General features: G+C 46.1%; 1 protein-coding gene across 2 annotated transcripts in view; it reads right to left on the minus strand.

Moving 5' to 3' along the window:
- MAP2K5 (mitogen-activated protein kinase kinase 5) overlaps nt 1-16,246 on the minus strand; it is a 267,295-nt gene that overhangs the window by 246,221 nt on the left and 4,828 nt on the right. For both annotated transcript variants that reach the window (XM_060260130.1, XM_060260131.1), the window contains exons 2-3: nt 10,313-10,361; nt 5,723-5,790 (exon numbers count right to left, since the gene is read on the minus strand). In XM_060260130.1, coding sequence (XP_060116113.1) covers nt 5,723-5,790; nt 10,313-10,361 — 117 coding nt within the window. The remainder of the gene's footprint in view (nt 1-5,722; nt 5,791-10,312; nt 10,362-16,246) is intronic.

The raw sequence follows: 16,246 nt of genomic DNA on the forward strand, positions 1-16,246 counted from the left end.
CCAAGTAAAATTGTCCATAGACCTAAAGTAACAAAATGACTTTCAATCTGGAAAAGAAAGAAAAAAGTGCTAATGTAGCATTTTTTTTCAATTTTTCCAAAAAATTCCATTTTTTTCTGGAAAAAACTGGGGGTTTTTCTGAGCTTCAAAATTTCTGGATCTGTGATCTGATCTTCTTTTATTTTTTCCTGTGTTTATATTGTAATATCTATCTTTAAGCGAACTTTCAAATTTATTTTGATAAAAATTGGCAAACTACTAGAATATAGCTAAAGATCTATATTATACAACTTTAAAATGGAATATATTTTAAAATGGAAAACATTTATATTTTCATTTCTCCTGAGCATCTTCAGTGGAGTGGGCAGAACAGAAATGGTTAAAGTGAAAACAAACGGAAGATTAAAATAACAACAAGAGAGAACATATGTTAAGAAAATATGGTAGAACTATCCTTTTGATTTTGGAAAGTTATAAAAACAAGACCAGAATGTATTGTGCTTTTACCTCTCCCTTTTTTCTGTTCCCTATTTTCTAAACTTTTCTGAAACTAATAAAAACTTTTGAAAATAAAATTTCTGGAAATTTTACATCTCTAGGACCGGTCCATGTTTTGTGCAAAAACTGATAAATGCAGTTTATCCCCACTACGCTTCTGAAGTCAGCGGCATTCCAGATTAGCTGGCTGGGAGCTGAATGACAGCCACTAGATTTTTTGGGGGAAGGATTAAGCAAAGGACTAAGTTCTTAACCATGACAGCTGCCCTGGTGGCCCTTCTAAGGGCAGAACAGGGATATAAATATTGTGGACCAAAATAGTTTCAAGTGGGCAGCTTCACTGGTCTGTAGCAGAAGAGCCATATTCAAATCCAATAAGGTTTCCAGGTTTATATGCTTTCAAAAGTCAAAGTTCCCTTTGCCCAGGGAAATCTCGTTACATTCGAATCTTAGTTGTGACAGTTAAGTGGAAGCTGGGGGACAAAGAAGAGAGGGCCTTCACCTTCATCTTCTGATCCTTGTGAGGGCCGAAAAGCATCCCACTGTCCCCTGTTGGAGACAGAAAGCTGGACCAGACAGACTTTTGCACTAACCCAGCAAGGCAATTCAGACACAGCTGCACAAAAAAATTAAATTTAGGTTTATTGGTAACTGTTCAGCCTTGCTACAGGCCAATGTTCCCTCTAAGCTGCAGAGTTTTGTGAGCAAAAATCCTACTTTGTGAGCTACTGGCATTAAAGTTGTGAGTTACTGCATAAATTATTGTACTTTGGGGCCATTTTTCCTGAGCTAAGACAAAAATGTGTGAGCTGGAGGCTAAAAATCTGTGAGCTAGTTCACACTAACTCAGCTTAGCGGGAACACTGCTACAGACTATACCAGTACAGTCCTCATGCACTAGTCTGAAGGCCAGGTCCATCTGTAGCTACTAGCCATGGTGAATAAAGAGAACCTCCGTATCCAGAGGCAGTCAACTTCTGAATACCAGTTACAGTTGCTTTCTTTCATCTCTCCCTCCCTCCTCCTTCCCATTAAGGAAGGCCTAAGACTCTGTACTCTATTTGCTGGCCCTCCAGAGGAACTGGCTGGCCACTGTGTGAGACAGGAGGCTGGACTAGATGGGGCCTCACTGGTCTGACCCAGCAGGGCTCTTCTGATGTTCTTCTCAGGGGAAAGCCTCGGCCTCTCTGCCCTGTTGTTGGCCCTCCAGAGCAACTGGCTGGCCACTGTGTGAAGCAAGAGGCTGGACTAGATGGGGCCTCACTGGTCTGACCCAGCAGGGCTCTTCTGATGTTCTTCTCAGGGAAAGGCCTCAGCCTCTCTGCCCTGTTGTTGGCCCTCCAGAGGAACTGGTTGGCCCCTGTGTGAGACAGGAGGCTGGACTAAATGGGGCCTCACTGGTCTGACCCAGCAGGGCTCTTCTGATGTTCTTCTCAGGGGAAGGCATCAGCCTCTCTGCCCTGTTGTTGGCCCTCCAGAGGAACTGGTTGGCTAATGTGTGAGACAGGAGGCTGGACTAGATGGACCCTCACTGATCTAATCCAGCAGGGCTCTTCTGATGTTCTTCTCAGGGGAAGGCCTCAGCCTCCATGCCTTGTTGTTGGCCCTCCAGAGGAACTGGTTGGCCACTGGGTGAGACAGGAGGCTGGGCTAGATGAACCCTCACTGCTCTGACCCAGCAGGGCTCTTCTGATGTTCTTCTCAGGGGAAGCCCACGGCCTCTCTGCCCTGTTGTTGGCCCTCCAGAGGAACTGGTTGGCCACTGTGTGAGACAGGAGGCTGGACTAGATGGACCCTCACTGGTATGATCCAGCAGGGCTCTTCTGATGTTCTTAACATAGGAAAGCTTCTCCTTGCTGCCAGATGTGCACTCTAAGGTCCCATACCAGTTTCCACGACTCCCATTTGTTCCACTGTGGCTTACGCTAGAGAGGTTCCCAGCAGATTTTGTCCTTTGTTGCTTTACACCCACCCACCCACACAAACACACACACACACACACAAACACACACGAAAAAGAACTCATGTGGCCTTCTCCATTACTCAAACAGAGATGACAAGTAAATGAAATATCCATCATGTCAGCTGTCAACCTTTTGGGACAGCAATAACTGTTAACAAGTAGTCTGGAAAAATTGTCCAAAAAATGATTTGTCCTCCACATATGAGCACTTCAGGTTGCCATGGAAAGTTGAGATGCCAGTGGCTATTTGGAACATTGCTCAGGTATTCTTTTTAATGGGAAATTTGCCAGTTATTGATCCAAAACGTGTACCCCCCCCCCCACCCTCCCTTGCTTCCAGATGGCTGCAAGCAACTTTCCAATCAGGGGCTGTCAAAGAAATTACTGCCTTTTTATACCGAGAGAAGCCCACGGTGGCGGAGTGGTCCCACTGTCACCGCGCCTCGCTCTTAATTAACCATGAGGCACAATCTGAAATTCATTCTGATTATCTTGCTGCAAGATTTCCAAAATGAGTAACCTTTTTAAAAAGAAAAAAAAAAAAAAAGAAATTGTACATCCTGGAAAAGCATTACACAGTGCAACTTTCAAAACAGCTTATGGCAAAATTTTGAAACCAATAACCTCCAAAGAGATGAAGGTCAAATGAAAAACTGACCTAAGAAAGCCTTCTCCCAAGTTAGCCTCTGTTAGGTCATTTATTTTTCAGTTAAAAACTAACCCTTGCTTTCAGCTTTCTAGACCCGGGGTCTCCAACCTTTCACAGCCCGCAGGCACCTCTGGAATTCTGACACGGTGTGGAGAGAGCAGCCACAAAATGGCTGCTGCAGGAGGTGGAGCCAGCCATAAAAATGGCTGCTATATCTTATTTTCAGTCACACGGTGAAGATCCTTGTAAGGTGGTGGCAGCTGCTGCCAACGCAACGTTTTTAAAAATCGGCACAGCCAATCAAATCTCCTGAGACTCAGCAGAAGTCTGGCTAGGTAAAAACCCACTTTCTAGAAAGACTTGGGGGTTGCCAGGAATGGTATTGGCAGGCACAGCAGCACAGAAGGGCACCTTCTAGACATTTGCACAGCATCACTCTTGGCAGGGGTGGAATTCTAGCAGGAACTCCTTTGCATATTAGGCCAAACCCTCCTGATGCAGCCAATCCTCCAAGAGCTTACTGGGCTCTTAGTACAGGGCCTACTGTGAGCTCCAAGAGGATCGGCTACATCAGGGAGGGTATGGCCTAATATGCAAAGAAGCTCCTGCTAGAATTCCACCCCTGATTCTTGGAAATGTTTCGTCTGACCTGTGAACACTCCTGAAAAATGGAGGCATAAAACTATAGGTTAGGGCTTTTTTTGTAGCAGGAGCTCCTTTGCATATTAGGCCACACACCCCTGATGTAGCCAGTCCTCCAAGAGCTTACAGAGCTCTTATTTACAGAGCCTACTGTAAGCTCTTGGAGGATTGGCTACATCAGGGGTGTGTGGCCTAATATGCAAAGGAGCTCTTGCTACAAAAAAAGCCCTGCTATTGGCCCTTTTGAGTCCACTGCCCAACACAGAGTTCCTGTATGCATAAGCTTCCCCTTTTTACTGCAATGGCAAGGGCAGTTCCATGGGAGAAAGAGATGCGAAGCTAATGGAAGGACAGCAGCGTGAAAGAGGGAAGAAGAAGAAGAATTGCAGATTTATCACCCTCCCTTCTCCCTGAATCAGAGACTCAGAGCAGCTTACAATCTCCTATATCTTCTCCCCCCACAACAGACACCCTGTGAGGTGGGTGGGGCTGAGAGGGCTCTCACAGCAGCTGCCCTTTCAAGGACAACCTCTGCCAGAGCTATGGCTAACCCAAGGCCATTCCAGCAGGTGCAAGTGGAGGAGTGGGGAATCAAACCCAGTTCTCCCAGGTAAGAGTCCGCACACTTAACCACTACACCAAACTGGCTCTCAAACTGGAACTGGGTTGCATGGCCCGATGCCCCAGGAGCAGAAAGGCTAGGCTGATGGAACATAATAGCAAACTCCGACCTGCTACGAAGAACTGCCAACTACTCTCTCCCTCTAAAACAAAATATAGAGAAGAATAACATTATGATATTCTATTCCACCGGCAAACTAATGCTAACGGCCACCGTCGCGTTCATTTATAAAAACACCAAGAACAATTCATTTATAAAGTTATATACAAGTCGTTGTGATTCAATAAGCAGCCCTGTTTTCGTATTTTTATAGTTATTAAAAAAAGACAATGCATCTTTAAATCTTCCCAGCACGCTGAGCCTGCAGGGAAAATATATCTCTTCCAAGAGGAGGGGTGAAAAGCCTCTGATAAAAGCAGATTTTGTGGGTGTTTTTAAAAAAAAAAATAAAAAAATTTAGAGCCGAGGGGTTCATTTTTAATGAGCCGTTACTTTAAGTACTGCATAAAAAAATACAAGAAATTGATAGTCCATTTAGCTTGCCTCTACCCAATGCAAAAGTCATTAGGATGCATTACTCTTAATGTTCATATGATATGATCTGTAAGTGTACACGCTTTAAAAAAAGGGAGAAAAGAGGGTACATTTCAAACTTTTATGCAAGACTCCAACCACGCTTTCAACTGATATTATACTGGGAGGGGAACACAAGTTCCAATGTCTACTTTTCGCCAGCTGGATGTTAGCAGAAAGAGAAGAGAAACATAAGAACATAAGAGAAGCCATGTTGTATCAGGCCAATGGCCCATCCAGTCCAACACTCTGTGTCACACTCTGGCCAAAAAAACAGATACCATCAGGAGGTCCACTAGTGGGGCCAGGACACTAGAAGCCCTCCCACTGTTGCCTCCCCCAAGCACCAAGAATACAAAGCATCACTGCCCCAGACAGAGAGTTCCATCTATACCCTGTGGCTAATAGCCACCGATGGACCTCTGCTCCAGATGTTTATCCAATCCCCTTTTGAAGCTGGCTACGCTTGTAGCCACCGCCACCTCCTGTGGCAGTGAATTCCGATTTCAGAGACCCCAGACATATTTCCGCCCAAGCCACACTGAAATAGAATCATCAAATCGTAAAGTTGGAAGGGACCTTCAGGGTCATCTAGTCCAACCCCCTGCACAATGCAGGAAACTCACAAACCCCTCCCCCTAATGTCACAGGATCTGCATTGCTGTCAGATGGCCATCTCGCCTCTGTTGACAACACCTTTCCTGCCCCTCTCCCATTCAGAGTTTAAAGCATCTGCTGTGAAATCTCAGTATGATTCGTCATGGGATCCACCTACATAGGACAGCATGGCCTTCATTTCTTCATCGCTGCGAACAGTAATCCGGTCGCCATCCTCATCTTCATCTGAAAAAAAGAGAAGGGGGCGGGTGGGAAGGGCACATTTAAAGCTCTTAATTTAGGGGATAAAAATCCCAAAGAGTAGCCGCAGAGAGAATGGAAACTTAACATAGAGATGCTGTGCAGCAGTTGGACATCTAGCAATAAGAAATATGCAGTGCAGGAAATTCAAATTTGAACACGAGCGGACAGAAGGATATTTCAGAGCACAGGCATCAAGCTGCTACTCCACTGAACGGGGGGCGGGGGGCGGGAAGTGGCACAGGACACAAAATCTTCTCCTGAAAGACACCACAGCAACTGCATACGGAGAACAGAATACAAATGAATTCTTAGTAGTAAAAAGCTGCACAATTTGCAGGGAGGGGAGTCAGACCGCAAGCATTAGTGTCTCCAAGTTAGACGTGGCATAAAACATTTAAGGAGAAATTACTGACTCTCAAAACAATTCAGAACTGGAATCATTTGCTTGGAAAACAGGTGATCTCACCTGCCTTAAGGCCGTCTGAAGAGAGCTGGCAAAGGCAAGTGTTGCCTACGTGACCTTCTCTGCTCTGCTCATGGTTTAACCCCAGTTTAATTCCTGGAGTTGAATTACATGGGCAGTTTCCACTGATTTCCCCTTCATGCTGCAGACGTCCCCCATTTCGTTCCTATCCCGCAGGGCCACCATTTGTTGGAGAACAGTGGACCACAGTGGGAGGGTGGAGGCACCAAAAGTTCTGTTCTGCTAGTGGGAAATTTACTATGGATTCAACTCCTGGTGTGCTAGGAGGAAAAAAACTTGAATCTACCGAAGCTCCTGCATTTGGATGTCATGACAAACAGGAACGTGACAACATTTCAAAGCTTTGTTGTTCGGGGATTACGACTCCAGCATCAGCATTTGCAACAGACTTTAGCCCGGGGGGGCCAAACTGTGGCTCAGGAGCCATATGTGGTTCTATCACACATGTTGTGTGGCTCTCAAAGCCCCCACCACCCCGTTGGCTGGCTTGGGGAAGGCATTTCTCTCTTTAAATTGTTTCTCTAAGCCAAGCCAGCAAGCAGCTTGAAGAATGCATTTAAAGTTGCTTTCTTTCCACCTATCCCTCCCAAGATACTGTTTACCAGGGGTGGAATTCTAGCAGGAGCTGCTTTGCATATTAGGCTACACCCCTCTGACGTAGCCAATTCTCCAAGAGCTCACAAGGCTCTTCTTGGAGAGTCAGTTTGGTGTAATGGTTAAGTGTGTGGACTCTTATCTGGGAGAACCGGGTTTGATTCCCCACTCCTCCACTTGCAGCTGCTGGAATGGCCTCAGGCCAGCCATAGCTCTGGCAGAGGTTGTCCTTGAAAGGGCAGCAGCTGTGAGAGCCCTCTCCAGCCCCACCCACCTCACAGGGTGTCTGTTGTGGGGGAGGAAGGTAAAGGAGATTGTGAGCCGCTCTGAGACTCTTTGGAGTGGAGGGCGGGATATAAATCCAACATCATCATCATTATCATTCTTTGTAAGCTCTTGGAGGACTGGCTACACCAGATGGGTGTGGCCTAATATGCAAAGGAGCTCCTGCTAGAATTCCACCCCTGCTGTTTACAATCCCCCCAAAACAGATACTGTAGCTGTCCAATTTAGTAGGAAGATACTTTACCACCCCCTTCAAAAAGTATTCTGGAATCTCCCTTGAAATTATTCCAAGCTACACAGAGGTTCAAAGGTCATTCCCCGAGCCCCTCCACTTGCCTAGAGCACATCTGCGATCCTGCGGCTCATCGGGGAGGCGAAGGAAGAAGCGGAATGAAATAAAGCCTGGCTTTGTGTTAATGTCACATCCTTGCAAGACGCCACAGAGGAGGCGGCAGATGGCAGCCAAATCTTCAGGAGCAATCTCGGCGAAAGACACAGTGTGTCACGCGCGCGCACAACGGCGCCGTTTGGATAAAAGGGCAATAATGAACCATATGTCGTTAGCCGTTTTAACCGCAGCAACACGGCATGCGGCTGCAAAGGGCCCCCATAACAGGTCCAATGGCAAGGGAGAACGGCAGCCCCAGGTAGAGGCAGCCACGGAAGACACAGTGGAGGTAGCAATAACTAAACAAACAGGAGAGGCGACTGCTGTCGGTGGCAATTAACGGCCTCCGAGAAAGCCATCAAGGAGCTGAGAAGACGGGCGAGCCAGCCGAATCTGAGCCTTCGGCGCAAAGAGGATAACCCAGACACCGAGTGGCATCAATACTTGTGACATATTTTTGATGCCACTTAAATGGCAGGGGAAACAGTGTCACGCCGATGCGGAATGACAGGCTAAAGACGGAAAGCGGAAAATGCAGCGGCAGATGTTAGAGAGAGGCCATGAAATCCATATTTCCCTTTTTTTCCCAGGCAGGTTCTACCCACAGTGCCAGCAAATGTAGGTTACCGCTCTGCAACTGTGTGGGAGGGAGGACGGCAGAAAAGACATGGCTCGATCTCATCGGATCTTGGAAGCTGAGCAGGTTTGGCCCCCGGTTAGAACTTGGATGGGAGCCCACTAAAGAAGCCCCCCGGTCGCTATGCGGAGGCAGGCAATGGCAAACCACCTCCTGTTCTTGTTTCTGTCAAGATCTGGGCTGTGCCTTAGAGGCCTCTAGGCCAGGAAAGTCTGAGTGGTAGTAGCAGGAAGGGCCTACAACTCCCAGAAGCCTTGTAAGGGTTTGGCGCCATATGGGGCCAATCAGAGAAAGAGAAGAGCTTGAATAAAAGGCCCAGGAAGGGGAAGCCTTGGTTCTTTTCCTAGGAGGCAGAGCCGAGCGAGGGCTACTGCAGGGAGGAAGGCTGAGGGGGCCTAGGTCTGACTGAGACAGTCAAGCGACAGGAAGTCCGGTTGCGTTAGGGCACTGGTTTGGTTTTCCTTCACCCCTTTTATGGTGTAATGCCTCTTGTTTGTTCATATTGCACTGAACGGATCTGCTAAATAAGCCTTTTGTTCTGTTGTTCACTCGGCCTGGTCTCACGTAGGGTTGCCAAGTCCGACTAAAGAAATATCTGGGTGCTCTGGGGGTGGAGCCAGGAGACTTTGGGGGTGGAGCCAGGAGCCAAGGTACAACAAACATGATTGAACTCCAAAGGGAATTCTGGCAATCATAGTTAAAGGGATTGTGCTCCTTTGAAATGCCTTCCTTCCATAGGAAATAATGAAGGATAAGGGCACCTTCTTTGGGGGCTCACAGAATTGGACCGCCTGGTCCAATCCTTTTTAAACTTGGAGGGTGCTTTGAGAAGAGTCATCGGATGGTATGCTGAAAATGTGATGCCTCTATTTCAAAAATCAACCCCCCCTCCAGCCCCAGATACCCGTGTATCAATTCTCCCTGATACCCTATGGGAATCGGTCCCCATAGGGAATGGCGTGCCCAGCAAACATTTCCCTCCCCCCTCCTGCTTTCTGAAGACCCTGAAGCGGGGAATCCCCTGCCTCCACCTGGGGATTGGCAACCCTATCCTCACGCCTGTTATTCGGCCTAAGCTCAAGGAGGCCGGAAGGGCTTGGGAGGGGCCTTCTCAAGGCGGAGCCTTAACCCAGAGTGGTGGCAGCCATTGGTAACGCCTCTTGAGTCATGACAGTCTCTTGCCTTGAAAGTCCCATGGGGGTCGCCGTAAGTGGGTTGCCTCTAGACAGCACTTCCTACAGCTCCCACAAGGGCAGGGGGGCACATGTGGTGGCCCCAGGACTTGACCGAACCTCAATTCATCAACTTGTGGTTTCCTCTCAGCTCAGGTCTTGAGCTGCTTCCAAGTAGCAACCCTTTCCTTGGCAGCAACATAACGTTTAGAGTCTATATATGTAATTTAAAAAGGAATCTGTACAACCACCCTGCGAGGTAGGCCAATACGGCTCTCACAGAACCTTTACTGGCATTACAATAATAGCAAATCAAGGCAGCCACCCAAAGAATTCAAAGCTGAGTCAAACGCAGTTTTTTACACCTGGGAATGCAGCTCACAGTTTATGCTCTTAACCAGTCCTGCCATTGAGAATTTTCCTTTTTTTGTTTTCAGGTATTCTTGCACCAACATGCTGGTGTTTGCACACAGCCAAGGGCAAGGTGTTTGTATCTAAATGCTTCTGTTTTTCCCCAAAGAAAGTGACACTGCGAGATAAGCCCTCTGTTGCCACGTTGATGTAACGCTCTCTTGCTTTGTAATTCCACTCTTCTAAAAGCTGCCGATTTCTGCTTTTAATAATAGAAGCATCTGAAAATTAAAATCTCAGCCTACAAAGCCTCCAGGTACTTTATACTTTTCATTTAATTTGAGCAATATAATTGCGGCGCGTACGAAGAGCACTGTAAGGTCACGCTGGTAATTAAAGCTATATTGTAGAAATACGCGCTCTCGAGATGTGATTAAATAATAAAATATTACTTAGCTCAGGATTGTCATTAAACTTGCATCCATGTATAAATATTTAACTGTAACGTATCTGAACATAAACAATATGTAGTTGTCATTTTTTTTAAATAAATAATGCCGCCACAAAGGCCCTTCCAGAGCAGCCATACTCACATTCGAAAGCTGTCGTCGTTGCATCGGGCAAAACTTGACCAATCACATCCTGGAGGGTGGGGAGAGAATGGAGGTCTGGTGAGTTGTGTTTCTTACCCAAGACTTAGAATCAGAGAATCACAGAGTTGGAAGGGACCTCCACGGTCATCTTGTCCAACCCCCTGCACCATGCAGGAAACTCACAAATCCTTCCCCCTGTATTCACAGGATCTTCATTGCTGTCAGATGTCCAGCTAGCCTCTGTTTAAAAACCTCCAAGGAAGGAGAACCCACCACTTCCCAAGGAGGAAGCCTGTTCCACTGAGGAATCGCTCTAATGGTCAGGGTCATCTAGTCCAACCCCCTGCACAGTGCAGGAAACTCACAAGTACCTCCCCCTAAATTCACAGGATCCTCATTGCTGTCAGATGGCCATCTAGCCTCTGTTTAAAAACCTCCAAGGAAGGAGAGCCCACCACCTCCCGAGGAAGCCTGTTCCACTGACTTCCCACACCGTCATTCACAAACAGGCAGGGGTTGTTTCGTAGAAAAATAAGTGGTGGAGCTCATCCAGGGATTGTGATGCAGCTGCGCCTACTATTCAATGGACAAGGGGGCAGAACTCTCAGATGGAGGAGGTGGAACTCTCAGAAAGGTTCAGGAGCTGTGCTCCTGTGAGCTCCCACTGAATCCAAGGCCTGCAAACAGTTGTTTTTACCAGCACATTATTTGTCTGTTCATTCACATTTTGGGCAAACCCAAAAGCAAGGCCATTTCAGCGTTTTTCTTCTGAAAAAAGATCCACATTCCTTTGGAGATGTTTCAAGATTCAAATTCGAATGTACAGCACACCAGCTATCGGCATGAGATCTGAGTTCCTCGTATATTCACCTCCCTTACCTGAGCAGCAGAGCTCTACATGCTAGAGTGTGGACAGAGTGGAAGACTAGGATTCTGGATGGCCTGAGTTCAAATCTCAACTCATGCCATCAAATCTTGCTGGGCGACTTCGGGCCTGTCACAAAATCTCAACCTAGCCTACTTGTGCAGGATTGTTGTGGGGAAATGGAGGAAGGGAGACCAATGTTCTAAAAGCCTTTTTTTTTTTTTTTAGTCCCAACTGGGGAGAAAGGAGAGATACAAATAAATAAATGCCGAGGCACGCATAGGCTGCTTGAACCCCAGCTGTGCTCTAGCAACTCGTGTGCCGGACTGCAGTTTTGTTTTGGTAATTTATTATTGCATGCTTTTTCTTATTGATGTCCCACGTTCTCCTTAATTGGAACCCAAAGCAGCTTACGGCATCTTTCTCTTCTACCTTATCCTCACAACAACCACAACCTGGTGAAGTAGGTCAAGCGGGGAGACTGTGACAGGCCCAAGGTCACCCACTAAGCTTCTGTGGAAGAGCAGGGATTCAAATCCAGTTGTCCCAAGTCCCAGTTCAACACTCTAACCCAGGGGTATCAAATATGCGGCTGAATGAGACCCCTGGAGTGCTCCTATCAGGCCCCTGAGCAACTGGCTGTCATCTGCTCCCATCTGCATAACAGCTTTCTTTGAAAGATTTGCTCAATCGCACAGGAGCTACAGAGCAAAACCTCTATTTTCTCCATTGGCTGAGGTTTCTCCCTTGGAGAGGAAGGGGGAGAGGCAGAGCTTGTTTTTCCAGGCTCTCTCGATCACACAGCTAAGCTACTGAGCCAAGACTCTCTTCCTTCTATTGGCTGAGGCTCCTCCCCCACCAGTGCCCTGGGGAAGGAAGGAAAGAGCCAGAGCTCCCTATGCCCAGTTCCCTGGATCCCATGGGAGAAATACAAAGAAAGCACGAGTGCTAACGTTTCAAGCATGTTTTAATGGTTTGTCTGTGTCTTTTATAAAGTTTCTATCTCTGCTACCTAATCTTAAATAGGAATACACATGGCCTGGCCCAACATGGCCCGGCCCGACAAGGTCTCATTTATGTCAGATCTGGCCCTCGTAACAAATGAGTTTGACATCCCTGTACTAAGAAGTCAATTTCACTGGAAAATTCCATCATTAATTTCTCCTTGTATTTGCTTACCAGGGGGACTATAAGTGTACTTGGGAAAGGTAAACCCACCCACCCCTGAGATTCTGTTCTTGCTGTCTCCTGAGATAGTACAATAAAGAATTCAACAGCTTTGGAAATTATTGTTTGTGTTTTTCTTCAATGGCATTCTTACCCCACTGCTTGTCTACGCCAGAATAGCCTCAATGAAAGCAGCCCCGCAAATACAAAATCTTTCGGTGGCCTTGGGAGTGCTAAAATCATGCCTGTCTGGAGGGAAACAGGGACACACCCAGCAGCAACACAGAGAGGGAAATGCAAATACGACTTGGAGCTACCTCCCTGGTTTCTTTTTAATTAGCACGGGCTCTTTTAGACCTTTGTCAAAATCCATGCCGACATCTGCTAAAGAAACAGTCAGATGTCAATTTCACAGGGGAAATAAAACCTTCGGTGCTCCTAAAATTCACGTGAAACTGATCCAGCGTTGGCAGAGATTTTTAATCTCAAGATCTCTGTTTGGGAAGCAGCCCTGATCTACATAGCGCTATTAATAATATGTTAAACTATCTCAGGTACAGTGTTAAAAAAACACAAGACAGAGAATCAGTGTGCGTATACACAGATGTGTGCGGAGGGGAATCTGTCCTTTTACCTACCACTTCGCGGTCTTGATTACAGCTATAAAAGCATGGTGAAAATGCATCAAGAAATTGCTGAATTAGTAGTCCTCTACACATCATGTCAAAGATGCTATACTCCAAAGCTTGACAGATCCCAGGTGCCAGCTCACCATGGTATCTAGAAATGTTATTATGTTGCCTTGGACTTTCAGTAGTGTCTCTTGGCATTCCTCGGTGTAAGCAGAAAGTCTATTATTGAAATAAATGAACATAAAGACGTTTTCATTGCTTGTTTATCTATAATCTTAAATTTGCCCTGTTTTGCAGCAGGGGATGGATTCATTTATTAACCAGTTGCTTTTGATACTATGCCAGTGCCAGGAGGCAACATTTACGGAAGGCCTTGGCCTTTCTGGCGTGTTGCTGGACTTCCTTCCAGAGGAACTGGTTGGCCACTGTGTGAGACAGGATGCTGGACTAGATGGACCCTCACTGGTCTGATCCAGCAGGGCTCTTCTGATGTTCTTCTCAGGAGAAGGCCTCAGCCTCTCTGCTCTGTTGTTGGCCCTCCAGAGGAACTGGTTGGCCACTGTGTGAGACAGGAGGCTAGACTAGGTGGACCCTCCCTGGTCTGATCCAGCAGGGCTCTTCTGATGCTCTTCTCAGGGGAAGGCCTCAGCCTCTCTGCCCTGTTGTTGGCCCTCCAGAGGAACTAGTTGGCCAGTGTGTGAGACAGAATGCTGGACCAGATGGACCCTCACTGGTCTGATCCAGCAGGGCTCTTCTGATGTTCTTCTCAGGAGAAGGCCTCAGCCTCTCTGCTCTGTTGTTGGCCCTCCCGAGGAACTGGTTGGCCACTGTGTGAGACAGGATGCTGCACTAGATAGACCCTCACCAGTCTGATTCAGCAGGGCTCTTCTGATAATCTTATCCTGTCTCTAAGATTCAACTAAACCAATTTTTTTTAACGCTATAATGGAATCACAAGAAATTGGGGAGAAGTTTGCCTAGGATTAGAGATTTGCTTTTTTGGCAATGACAGTTTTGTCATAGCTTTAATAAAAATTACAAAATGTTAGGATTAGTGTTTTGTGGTAGGGATAATTTTAAAATACAGGCATTAAAAACATAACCCTGATTGTTGAACCAGTTTGGCTTCTAAGTTTTTGGACTGACTCCTAGAATCAAAGCAAGTTTGTCACAACCTACCTCTGTAGGAGTGACAACATTGTGACGTTCTCAGGGGCATGATGATAAAAGATGGACAAGGCCATAAGAGCATCTCTTCTTTGAAAAGTTTTAAAAGATGGTAACTGTCTTAGTCCATAGCAAATTAAAGTAGTGCTTTTTACTGAGATCAACCAAAAGAAAAAAAGGCTGAATCCGGCGAAACCTTTAAGTCTGTCAAAGTTTAATTCTGTGTGTAAGCTTTCATGTCCATGAAAGTTTATACCGAGGATTAAACTTTGTTCTATTGCTTCTGACCAACACAGCTACCCACTTCAAAGTAACACAACACAATGTGCAAGATTTAAAGTTCTCCATAACCCTTCCACTTAACATCCAGCGCAATGAAGATGTCTGGAGAGATTAAAAATTTGCACAATGCGTTATTTTGCATGGTCTTGAAAAACAAATATCACCTAGGTTTTGTGTTTAATTCCAGCCAAAAAGGATTATTTCATAGCCTAGAGCACTTCGCTAAAACCGATCTCTTCATCAGGAAGGGTGTGCAGTATTTGGATATGCACCTCTTTTCCTTGCCGGTATTTGTGAAATACAGCACCATGGATGCCGGTATCCACCAACTTCCTGGTCTGTGCTGCTCCGGGGGAAAATGCACTACCCCATTAAAAAGTTTTGTTTTGTTTTCTTCCTGGGTAGTATAACACTTTGGCCACCATTGTCCCCTTTGTTCCCTTAGGAAAAAAAGGAGATATGCAAAACACACCAGAGGTTATTATTTCAAGTATGAAAAATAAACATGCATCAAAGATGTATTTTGTACTCTAAAAAGATAACCATGGTTACAATCACATACACTAAATAATGCACTTTTAATCCACTTTCAATACACTTTCCAACTGGATTTTGCCAGTTCACACAAATCCAGTTGGAAAGTGCATTCAAAGTGGATTGAAAGTGGATTATTTAGTGTGTGTGATCACAGCCCTTGAGTTGCGAGGAAGTGATACTGTATTTCTGTAGACTGATTGCTACAGTATATAATTTGTGTCCCTATTTCCACTATTCAATACTTGCAACTCCTGTATGTTGGTTTGACATTTTTGGACTTTTATTAAGATTGCGGTATGTATGTCTAATTTGCCAAACCTTTTCATGGTTATCTTTTTAGAGTACAAAAAAAAAATCTCCAATTGACTTTGATGCATGTTTATTTCACATACCTGATATCCTTTGGAGCAGGAGTGGCCAAATTTACTTAACATAAGAGCCTCATAGGATAAACGCCAGATGTTTGAGAGCCGCAATACATGAATGTCGGATGTTTGAGGGAAAAATGGCAGGCAGGAAAGCAGGCAAATAGATGGGGGAAGGTGGAAAGAAAGCAACTTTAATTTTCAATGCATTCTCCAAGCCACCAGCTGGCTTGGTTTGGAGAAGTGATTTAAAGAGAGAAATGCCTTCTCCATGCTGGCCAACAGGGCAGTGGGGGCTTCAAGAGCCGCACAATATGCGTGAAAGAGCCACATGTGGCTCCCGAGCCACAGTTTGGCCACCCCTGTTCTGGAGTGTCTTGCCAGTTTGGTGTAGTGGTGAAGTGTGCAGTCTCTTATCTGGGAGAACCAGGTTTGATTCCCCACTCCTCCACTTCCAGCTACGGGAATGGCCTTGGGTCAGCCATAGCTATCACAGGAGTTGTCCTTGAAAGGGCAGCTTCTGGCAGAGCACCATAAGACAGAGCACCTTAAGTCCAGGAGCGCCTTAAAGACTAACAACATTTGTGGAATGGTAGGAGCTTGGGTAGACAGGGAAGCACTTGTGAAAGTTCCTACCCTGTTGGAAATGTTCTTAGTCTCTGAGGCGCTCCTGGTCTCTTGCTCTTTTCTACTGCTGCCGACAGACTGCCACAGCTACACATCTCGATCTATCTGCGGCAGTGAGCAGTGACTCACAAAAGCTGCCACAAATGTTGTTAGACTTTAAGGTGCTGATGGACTCTTGCTCTTTCCTCCAGCTACATACAGACCAACACAGCCACACATCTTGATCTATCTCCATGGAAGACGCTGCATTTAGCTGTACAAAATGGAAATCTATCACCCTTGTGGTATAAGG

Source organism: Heteronotia binoei, chromosome 19, assembly GCF_032191835.1.
Source record: "Heteronotia binoei isolate CCM8104 ecotype False Entrance Well chromosome 19, APGP_CSIRO_Hbin_v1, whole genome shotgun sequence".
Lineage (NCBI taxonomy): Eukaryota > Metazoa > Chordata > Lepidosauria > Squamata > Gekkonidae > Heteronotia > Heteronotia binoei.